The sequence below is a fragment of the Tupaia chinensis genome, unplaced genomic scaffold, assembly GCF_000334495.1.
Source record: "Tupaia chinensis unplaced genomic scaffold, TupChi_1.0 Scaffold000330_1, whole genome shotgun sequence".
Classification (NCBI taxonomy): domain Eukaryota; kingdom Metazoa; phylum Chordata; class Mammalia; order Scandentia; family Tupaiidae; genus Tupaia; species Tupaia belangeri.
In genome coordinates, this window is record NW_006159824.1 from 545,097 (window position 1) to 555,388 (window position 10,292).

General features: G+C 54.7%; 2 protein-coding genes and 1 non-coding gene across 3 annotated transcripts in view; 1 reads left to right on the forward strand and 2 right to left on the reverse strand.

Moving 5' to 3' along the window:
• RNF227 (ring finger protein 227) overlaps positions 1–1,712 on the forward strand; it is a 2,280-nt gene extending 568 nt beyond the window's left edge. The window contains exons 1-2 of the mRNA XM_027773145.1: positions 1–295; positions 397–1,712. The exon at positions 1–295 is cut by the window's left edge and continues 568 nt beyond it. Coding sequence (XP_027628946.1) covers positions 1–295; positions 397–452 — 351 coding nt within the window. The 3' untranslated portion in view covers positions 453–1,712. The remainder of the gene's footprint in view (positions 296–396) is intronic.
• Positions 1,713–2,620: 908 nt separating this feature from the next.
• The window catches only part of CHD3 (chromodomain helicase DNA binding protein 3), a 32,431-nt gene continuing 24,759 nt past the window's right edge, over positions 2,621–10,292 (reverse strand). Inside the window, exons 36-48 of the mRNA XM_027773203.1 lie at positions 10,204–10,287; positions 9,552–9,696; positions 9,228–9,390; positions 9,012–9,133; positions 8,778–8,913; positions 8,565–8,666; positions 8,253–8,381; positions 7,019–7,127; positions 6,684–6,816; positions 6,189–6,378; positions 4,991–5,154; positions 4,629–4,755; positions 2,621–3,889 (exon numbers count right to left, since the gene is read on the reverse strand). Of these exons, the coding sequence (XP_027629004.1) occupies positions 3,768–3,889; positions 4,629–4,755; positions 4,991–5,154; positions 6,189–6,378; positions 6,684–6,816; positions 7,019–7,127; positions 8,253–8,381; positions 8,565–8,666; positions 8,778–8,913; positions 9,012–9,133; positions 9,228–9,390; positions 9,552–9,696; positions 10,204–10,287 (1,726 nt within the window). The 3' untranslated portion in view covers positions 2,621–3,767. The remainder of the gene's footprint in view (positions 3,890–4,628; positions 4,756–4,990; positions 5,155–6,188; positions 6,379–6,683; positions 6,817–7,018; positions 7,128–8,252; positions 8,382–8,564; positions 8,667–8,777; positions 8,914–9,011; positions 9,134–9,227; positions 9,391–9,551; positions 9,697–10,203; positions 10,288–10,292) is intronic.
• On the reverse strand, positions 9,940–10,078 carry LOC114008385 (small Cajal body-specific RNA 21). Its single transcript, XR_003549933.1, has one exon.

Sequence of the window (10,292 nt, forward strand, 5' to 3'; positions counted from 1 at the left end):
ACGTGCCCCTTCTGCCGCGCGCCCTCTCCGCTCCCGCGCGGCGGCGTCACCGACATCACTGTGGACCCGGTCTTGTGGTCGCGATTGGAGGAAAAAGCGCGGGCTCAACGCGAACGAGATGAGGCGGGGAGCCCGAGCGAGGAGAGCGGCGACGCCGAGGGAGACGCCGACGACGAGGAAGAGGAGAGCGAGGAGGGGGCGGGGCCGAGGAGTGCGGGGTGGCGCGTGTTCCGGCGGCTCTGGGACAGGGTCCTGGCGCCTGCGCGTCGTTGGCGGCGTCCGCTGCCTAGCAACGGTGAGGGGCCGCCCGGGGAGGTGCTGGGGGAGCGCGAGCCGAGGTTGCTCCCGCTGGGTTGCATTCTCCAGCTGCGACTAACCCTTCTTTTTGCCCTCCAGTGCTCTACTGCCCGGAGATCAAGGACATTGCCCATATGACCCGGTGCACGCTGTAACCGTGGAACCTGCTACTACCGAGGAAGGTGGGAGTTGCCGCCTGCAGGCGTGCTTTAGTGTAGGGGGCTCATGTCAAGACTGCCTCCTTTCGGACCCAGGGATTGACTCGAGATGAGAACGTTGAGCTGAGGGCTGGAGGGAGGGAACGCCCTGGGAGGTGTTGATGCTGAGCTGGGGAGGCTTGTAGACTAACTCGCCCCCATCTCCTGACTGTGCCAGCTTTCCATTTTCAGGATGGAGTGGCCCAGGGATGATATAAACAAAGCCTACGTTACCGTGGGAAGATGACAGACTGTTTTCTTAGCTGTGACTTTGGCTTTTGTCCAGGGTGGCTCTGGTGTGTGGGAGCAACAGGTCCCATTCAAGCAATTCTTTGTCAGTGGTTTGAAATTTTTAGAAAGATGGGACACAAGAGAAGAGGGTAATTTTTGTCATGTTAATCCCACTTTTCAGATACGTAAAGGTGCTAGTATGCCACCTGTGTTCCAGTTCAGTGTTCCAGAATGTACTGAGCTGCCTCCTTACTTAGGAGGTTAGAAGCCTTGTTTGTTTCAAGATCTCCCTTAAACCTGTTAGGGCAGGTTTCAGAAGGCCCAAAGGTCATTTCGGTGAGGCACCTACACCGGGCCTTTGAGGATAGGCTGGAGAGCTGTGGGTAAAGACATCAATTGTAAACGCTGGTATTTTGTTACCTTTACAGCCCCCAAAGAAACACTTGGTACTACTGAGAAAAAAATGCTCGTACAATATTAAACTTGTCCCATAATGGGACATCATCTATAGTAGGTCATGAATTCTATTTTAAAATTCTGTAAATATCTTATAGTACAGTTAAAGACCAGCAGCATCGGTGTCACTGGCAGTTGGAAGTGCAGAGGAAATCCAGTTGGATTGGAAATCCAGTTGGCAGTTGGAAATCTCACTTAAAACTTACTGAGGCTGACTGCATTTTAACAATCCCAGCTGATTCTTTGCATGTGAAAAAAGAAAAAAGTTAAGAACCATTGGTCTATATTCTAGACCCTCTAGAGCATCACCGTCTCTGGGTGGGACATTTCAAACAGTTGATGTACTATTTTACTGAACATTCTAAAGTCATTTCTTGCCGCCCAAGACTTGTTAGCTTTTACTCTGTGAAAAATGTGAACGTGGAAGTATAAACCTCTGTTTTTTAGGGGTCTGCAAACTTTTTCAGTGGATATTCTTATTGATAAGTTATAATTTATACATTTATAAAATATAAACCTGAATTTTTATAACCAGATGTTGGCATTTTCCTGTCCTTAAGTTTCAGCTTATATGTTCCCATTTTCTAGGCCTTTCTCAGCATTCAACGTAGTGGAACCCCTTCCCCTACCCCCTGTAACGTAATACCCTGTTTCATTTTCACTGCTTTTTTCCCTGGTATTTCATGTTTTGTGTGCTCCCTACTGGAATGTCGGCTCCACGAGAGCAGTGACTAACATGTGACTGTTTATCTCCAGGGCTTTCGACAGTATTAATGTATATATACTATACACTCAATAAATATTTGTTAGCTTTCTCTCTTATTTAATATAATAGTGTAAAGACTAAGTATCTGGCCTCTCTCAACCTCTGCAAGGTTCCATTAGTGAACAGTAAGTGTCAGGGAGGTGTCCAGCAGTTCAAATCTTCTGCAAACTGCAAGTTTGACCCCACCCCCAATTTCTTTAAAAAAAAAGAAAAGAAAACCCTGCCTCTGCTTTTCATGCTGAAACTGAACCTATGGAGCTGTAGTGACCTCTACTGACTCGTAGGGGAACTAAGTAACTGGCAGGTGGGAAGGATCAAAAGGATGACTGGCGGGCAGTCTGGAATCTTGCCTGCTCTCCTCTGGCTACACTTCTGTGCAGCGTGCCTGGTGCTCCCTGCCCTCAGCCAGGGGCCTCCTGGCTGCCCTGCTGGCCACCACCGCCTGCTGCTCACCCTCCAGCTCTACACCGAGCTCATCACGTGGTTGGGGCTGGGAAAAGAGCCTGAGTTTCAGTGGATGATCCAAGAGATAAAAATGAGGAAAAGGAAAAGCCACAGGATTATTAAGGGGGGGATGGATAATATGAAATGGCAGAAAGCATTAACTTTTTTTATCCCTCCCCCTAAAAGTCTCCCCCTCGCCCCAGCCAAAAACAACAGAGCACACAGAAAGGAAAGTATAATTTATATGTACAACCAATAAACCTGATACAGAAGAGGGGATCAGGACAGACCAGGCGCGGGTGTGAAGAGACTGGGAAAGGGGCAGCAAGAAAGTGAAGGGGCAGCGAAGAGGAAGTGGGGGGTTCGCCATGCAAACTGCCACTCTCCCCGGCCCCTCCTGGGAAGGGGGATGTGCCCACGTCTCCCTAGCCTGCCCTCCACTGTTTTGCTCTGGTCCCAAAGGCAAGGTAGTCCCCTGACTAGATCCCCCTGCCTGACCCACTCAAATTTAGTCTGTATCCAGGCCTTGAGGAGGGAGGGTCGAAGTCCTCCAGGAACCTGAGCCTCAGAGCTGGGGGGCTTCCCCATGTCTGGCCCGTTGTATTTTCTCCCACCCTTTCTAGGTTACCTGGGTTCCTAGAACAGGTTGGGGAGCTCCTCTTTGGCTTGACGGAGTATCGCCCAACCAGTACTCTTTGTAGGGGGGTCCTTGGTCCCTAGGGAGGGGGAAGGTTCCCAACACAAGATGCCGGTACACAGGAGGTAACTGAGCCAGTGAACGGCGCCTTTATTCTGAGGCTGAACAGTAATGGACTCCCTCCCTCATAACTGCTGCACCCTCTGTTTGGGGACAGGTAGGGGAAGGTAACATGCAGCCACCCCTCCTCTTCCCTTCTTCCCTCCCAGGGCTCATTTTTCTCTCTCTCTAAAAGTCTCCCTCCTCTTTTCAAAGCTCTTTTCCCCACAAAAGTTCCTAAAGGCCAGACAAGGCTAATCCCCCACTTCTGTAGATGGAGCCAATATTGCAGGAAGGATGGGGAGGCTCCGCCGCCTTCCTCCCCATGACCGTGTACTGAGAAGCGTGTATATTTGGCAGTGGGGGACAAAGGTACTTGGAAGACCCTGCTAAGCAGCTCCCACCCAGGCCTCTTCTCACCAGCACAGTCTCCAAAGCTTGGTGGGAAAGGTGTGTGGGAGTGGAGAAAGACAAAGGGCCCTTCTTGAAGAGAGGATTTGTAGAAAGGGGCAGAGGGGCTCCTAGCCCAGTGGTGGCCCAAGGGGTGGGGAAGGCGGAGGGTTGGCAGCGGGCCCCGGAGTCTGAGCTGAGGGTCGGCCTCGGGGACGGGGCCTGGGTGAAGGGCAGGCCTGGGATCCAGTCAGTCGTCTATACAGATCACCTCCCCGGCTCTGGGCTCCTTCCGGTCCAGCCCGTCTGACACCAACGCCCCCACCATCTCCTTCTCCTTCTTCACCAGCACTGGAGGGCCGTTGGTGGCGGCTGTTTGGGAAGCGGGTAAGGAAAGCTCAATCCCCACATTGCTCCTGAATGTCACTTCCTGACAGCAGTATATTCTAGGTCACCTCCTGCCACTTTGATTTTCCCAGCTAAGGGTGAAAAGACCAGGGTGAACTGCTCTCCCTGGGATTCCTTGTACCACACGACTGAACTGTTCCAGCTCTCACTGCGCCCCTGCGGGCTTCCTCCTGACTTTCCTGTGAAGTCATCCAGATGGACGACGCTTGGGTAGGAGACAACAGGTCAAAGGGCCACTAAAAGTGGTCCTGAGTGAAGTTTTTGATGACCGGGATATACGAAAGGTGAAGAAAGGGCTGGGAAGGGGCCAGCAGGTGGTATAGTGGTTAACCACAGATCAAATCCTGGACTTGGTGTCTTCAAAAATCATGCCGGGCATGTGTGTGTGTGCATTCCCAAAATCCCAAAAGGAGAATGGAGAAGGGATTGTAGCATGACGATCCCCCTGGGAGGTGATTTCTCACTTTCCCTTTCCCTCTGTGTCTCTCTGATAAGCATACATGCCCTATAGCAAAAACCTAATCAGTCAATCAATCAGTCAATCAATCAATGGAAAGAACAACGCCCAGAATGACTCTCTGCCACACATCACAGACTGTGCTAAGGAAATGATGGGCCGGAGCAGCAAAGGGGCAGCTGAACAGGAACCAAGCTTGGCAAGGGAGGAGAGGGAGAAGCAGGGAGCAGGGACCTGCCAGCTGACCTGTGATGAAGGACCCTGCTGGCATCTGGCTGTAATTGGCGCCTGCGGCGGCCAGGGCCCCGACGGGTGCGGCGCTGAAGGCCGCCCCGTACCCCGGAGGTGTGGCGTAGGGCCCCGGGGGGAAGGCCTGGAATAGAGAGCAAGGTGAAGTTAGAGTTGGTTGGTTGTCTTTGTGAGGGAAGAAGCTGCAGGGGAACAGGATGAGCCACCTCCGGAACTACAGAGGGCACAACGCAGGCAGGGAGGCGATGACAGGGTTCTAGCAGCTTGCGCTTCCGCAGGGCCGCGGATCTGGTGGACGTGCTGCATGTGTGCAGGAGGAGCACCAACAGGGAGGACTGGAGTTCAGGGAAGAGGGTTACCGGTGTGGGGTGAGGCTCCGTGCCCTTGCTGGCCAGCCGGCTGAGGATGCTGCGCTCGGACATCTGAAGGCGGGCTGCGATGGGGGGTATTCGGGACAGCGTGGCTGGCAGGCGGGTCACGTCCGCCTTCATGTCGCTCAGCAACTCCTCCAGCTGGTTCAGAACTGGGGCCCGGGTCACGGAGAAAGACGGACAAGAGAAAGACGGGGGAAGAGAGAGATGGAGCCAGGAAAAGAGACGAGGAATCGTATGGACAGATACAGTCAGAAAAGGAGAGGGAGATGTCGAAGAATCAGAGACCAAGAAAGTGACAGAAGTAGATGGAAACAGAGAGAGACTCAAGGGAAAAGAAAGTGCCAGGAGAAGAGAGAGAAACCAGACCGTCACAGAGGACAGAAGGAGAGCAGGAAAGAAAAAGGGAGTATGGAGGGGGGAGAGGGGAGGACATTGGAAGACATGGGGCGGGGAGTTGTCAGAACATCCCATACTGAAGAACGGGGTTTGGGGGTTGGGGATGATGGGGAGGAAATAGGAGGCATGGGAGGTGGTAAGTGGTGTCAAAAGATTTAAGGAATCAAGGTTTTAATATTTAAGGGAAGGGGAGGTTAGAGGGTCAGCATTACAGATTTGAGGAATCAGAACAGGGACCATAGGGCTGGGGTCAGTCACTACTTAGGGTTAGATGGTTAGAGGGTGCTGGGATTTCATCTATCATTAAGGTAAAATGGGGTGGAAGAAGGGATGAGGGTCAAAGGGAAGTTTCGTGAGGTAGGGTCAGAGGGTCGGATGGGTGGTAGTTTCTGCCTCACAAGGTGAATGAGGGGAGGGAGTGCTATTTGTGGGACCAGAGCTAAGGATTTTTGGGGTGCACACATAGACCAAGGCCTTGCATTAGACAGTCTTAGCAGTACACCAGGTATGTGTCAGCAAAGTCCCACTGCACGGAGGGGACATGCAGCCGGGGGAGGTCCCTCTGTTGGGCACTGATGTGGAAATACCAGGCAGAGATGAGGGTCAGCCTAGAGGCTAAAACCAGGGGGGAGGGGTGCCAGGTGGGCCAGGGGTGGGGGTTACAGGTCAGAGGGGGGTGGTTCAGAGGGTAAAGGGGTCAGAGGGTGGGAAGATTTTGAGGGGTGCGGGGTGAAGACTTACGCAGCGCTGTGGGCCCTCCCCCGCGCGGGGCCGCCGCGGCCCTTACCCTTGTGCAGGACGGCGTTGGCCGGCTTGTTCCCCGCCAACGACTCCTTGGAGAGGTGCTGGTGGCTCTCAGCCAGGCACTCGGCCTCGGCGAAGCGGGCGTGGAGGGCCATGGCGGGGTGCGCCTGCGACAGGTTCAGGTAGGCCGCCCGCCGCAGCTGCTCCTCGATCACCAGCGCCTGCTCCAGGAGCTGAAGGCAGGGTGGAGCGAGCACAGGGCTCAGCCAGCAGCCAGCAGCAAACGGGGGCCAGACAGCCACTGGGGACCCACCCTGGCCTCCCCGCTCTGCAGACCCAGAGCACCCCAGCTCCATACTGACTGACCCGTGTCGGCCCTGACCCAGGTCACAGTCCCAAACACAGAGCTCCACCTTGGCCTTGGCCTCAAGCCTGCCTCGACCCTCAAGGCATTGACCTTCCCTAGGTTCCGACTAGATCTGGTCCCAGTCCTCTGTGACCCCTCGGTCACAACCTTCCTTCCCTCCCTCATCCCTACCTTGAACCTTCGGGCCAGGAACTTATTTTTCATCTCCAGAAAGTTCCCCTTATTGGCTTCGGTTTTAAATGGCTCATTAATAATCGCAAACTGAGCATCGTTCTGGATGTCCTGCCACCGAGCATAGCCATGGCTGCCCAGGAAGGAAAGGGGACCGTCAAGGAATGTCACAGGGACAGATGTGGCTGTGATACCTTGTGCTCTCTCCTGACCTCCCCAGAGCATGGCACGAGCCCCCCCGGCCCCCTCCCTGGACGTGACCTGGTCTTTCCCAGAACTACCCTCTGTCCAGACTAGGAGAAACTTTCTCTTCTCTCAATTGTATGAAAGGATACAGGACGATCCCAGCCAGAAGCCAGTAGTCATGTCTTCGGTGCCAGATCTCATTGAGTTTCCCCGAGGAAATAGCTGCCCGCTCCTCATTCTGCCACAGTGTGTGAAGCTCTGAAAAGGGAACAGATGGCAGGTAGAAGGGGCATCGGGGGTTTGAGAACCACGTCCAGCCAACACACAAGTACAGATGGGGAAGCTGAGTAATGGTAGGATATGGAGGCCCCTTAAAACAAATGAAGGGGAGAACCAGCAGTTAGCGTAATGGCTATGTCGCTGGACTCCCACGTAGTCAACCGCGGTTCGCGTCCCAGACCCGGTGGCTTAAAACTCAACACCGGGCGCGTGTGCGTGCGTGCCCAAGATCCTGAGAGGAGAATGGAGGAGAAGGGATTGCGGCGTGACCATTCCCCCCGGGGGGTGATTTCTCGCTTTCTGTCTCTATGTCTCTCTCTGTCTGTCTGGCGAGCGCACACGCCCTATAGCGAAAACCTCTCAAAAACAAAACAAAACGAATAAAGGGGCCAGCAGGTGGCGTGGTGTTCAAGGGCGCTGAACTCCATGGCTAACCACCGTTCAAGTCCCAGACTTGGTGGCTTGCTTTCTCACTTTCCCTTTCTCTCTTACTCTCTCTCACTCTGTCCCTCCCTGGTCAAATTAAAATAAATAAATAAACTAAATAAGGGTAAATAAAATAATTCTTTAAAAAGAAAAAAAAAAAAAAAACGTGAATGGGTAAAGCAGGGACCAGCAGATGGCATAGTGGCTACGTTGCTAGACTCCCACATGGCTGACCACAATGTGAGTCCTGGACCAAGTGGCTTCAAAATCATGCTGGGCACGTGTGCATGCAAGTCCAAGATCCTGGGAGGAGAATGGAGAAGGGATTGGGTTGTGTTCACCCCCTCTGGGGGGTGATTTCTGGCTGCCTCTCTCTGTCTTCTGGCAAGCGCACATGCCCTGTAGCAGTAATCACTCCCAAAAAAAGAAAGGAATGAGTCAAGGTTAGGTTAGGGGTTTGGAATAAAACAATTAGGACTAGGAATAAACAGGGTCAGAGATAGCTCTGGAGAGGGAGGACAGCTAAGGAAGACTGACTGCGAAGGTCCATGTCAGCACGCACCATTTTATCAGAAGTTACTTGGAATTAAAGGGAGCAGGAAGCCTCGGGGAGATTGGGAGTCCCGTGAGGATGAGCAAGTCCCAGAGAGGAGCAGACCGCGGTGAGAACGCCCTCACCTGTGAAGCCACCATCTGCGATGTTGAACATGAACCGGGGCTTCTCTGCCTTCTCCTCCCGTCGCCCGTTGGACCGTGGCTCCTCTCGAGGAGGCCCAGGTCGAAGCTCCCGGTCACCTTTTACATCTTCTGCAGGGACAGACGGGGCAGAGCTCACACCTCAGGTCAGCGTCCTCCCGGGTCCCGAGACTACTACCTGCTCTGAACTGGCCTTCTGAACTGCTGCCCAGCCAGGACCCCAGCATCTAGGCCCCCAGACTCCACCCCCCTTACCCCTCAGGCACCCAGGTGTCCAGGCCATCCACCCATTACCTCTCTTGCCCAAATCCCCTGTCTCCCCCTCCGGCCTCTCCCTGCGTTCCTGTCCATCCAATGGCTTCTCCTCCCCCCTTTCTCTTGGCGTCGACTCTGTGGCTGTGGGAGGGGGGAGGGGATAGGAAGGGAGGATGTCACCCTCACCCTGACCCCAGAAGAGGGAACCCCCACATTCTAATCCCCCCATCAACCTTAAGGCCATGCACCCACCTGACTTCTCTCTGTCCCCTCGGTACCCAGATTCAGGCTCCATCTCTCCAGGTACCCCTGGAACCTCATCCTCTAGAGGAATCTTCCTTGGCTCCAGCCGTTCCCCAAGTGATGGGACTGGGCTGGGGGCCTCCGCCTGGAAGAAAATGGGGTCAGGATAAGCACGAGGGCTCCAGGCACCTGACCAAAATCCTTTCACTTCCTCCTCTCAGGAGAAGTCAGGTAGCCACACACCTCTGTCTCCATCTTCTCCCCAATTTTGCTATTTTTCTCTGGCTTCTCCTCTTGGTTTTCAGCTTCATCTTTCTCCAGAGGCGTCCTGATGCCATCTGCTTTCTCACTTGGAGCTGGAGTTGCTGCAGGAAGAAGGCAGAGTGAGGAAGCCTAACGTTCCCCCACCCTGACTCCTGACCCACTTCTGCCCCTCCCGCCACCCCTACTCCTGATTACCAGGTTTAGAGGTACAAGGACTGTTAGTGGCGGAAGCTTCAGGAGTGGGGGGTGATGTTTTGGTAGGGGAGGAGGCTCTGGAGGAGCGCTTGGAGTCAGCGCTGGGGTCGGGCATCAGCTCCGGCATTGACCAGCGCCCATTGATGTGCTCGAACTCCTGTACCTGAGGGGGGCCATGGGGACAGGGGTCAGCCCCGGGCACTGGGCACACAGGAAGCCCTGGTCCCTATGGCACACCAGCACGAGCCCAGAACTCGGGGGTGGAAAGCAGAAAGGACAGAGCCTAAGCGGCCAGCTTGACTCTTCTGGTGAGAAGACCGGTACCTTCTTCTTGACGAGAGACATGACTCCAATGCGGGTCAACACCTGCTGGCGACTCAGTCCTTCCCGAGGGACCCCATCAGCGAAGGTTTCAGAGCCATCTGCTCCGGGCTCACACAGATGGCGCATGAACAAAGACACATAGGCCCTGAGGGGCATGGAGGTGTGAGGGTTAGGGAGCCTGAGGGGGTTCGGGCACAGAGCAGGGAGGGGGCGCAGGGATTACTGAACTCTTGTACGCCAGACTCCCCAGGTGCCCAAAGATGCCTCTGGGCCTCGTGCCCCATGACCCCCCAGTGCCCCACACACACCCCCTTCCACCTACACGGCCCCATCAGTCGGCTTTTCATCCTTCCCACCAGCTCCCTTTGCCAGGTCACTGTGGTCAAGGAACTGTGAGGCCCGGACAGCCCAGGCGAGGCTCTTTACTTAAACGCCTCTCCACGGAGGAGGGTGCCTGGCCCCTCCACTCTAGGCTCGTCTGAGGGGAGGTGAGGTAGGCTGAGCCCACCCCCCAGGAAACCGAGCCAGGAAATTTGCAGCAGGGAGGGTGATCAGTTGAGTAAGGTCACATCATGTGGTGGCCGGGAGGAAGAAAGTAACACCCGAAATCTGAAGCCCTCCACCCAGTCAGCCCCATGACACCCACACTCACTTAAATTCCTTCTCAGTCTTGCCCCTCAGGTCCCGCACCAGCCACTGCGTGGTGAAGGCGTCCTGCGGCGGGATCCCCCCGCGGCTCAC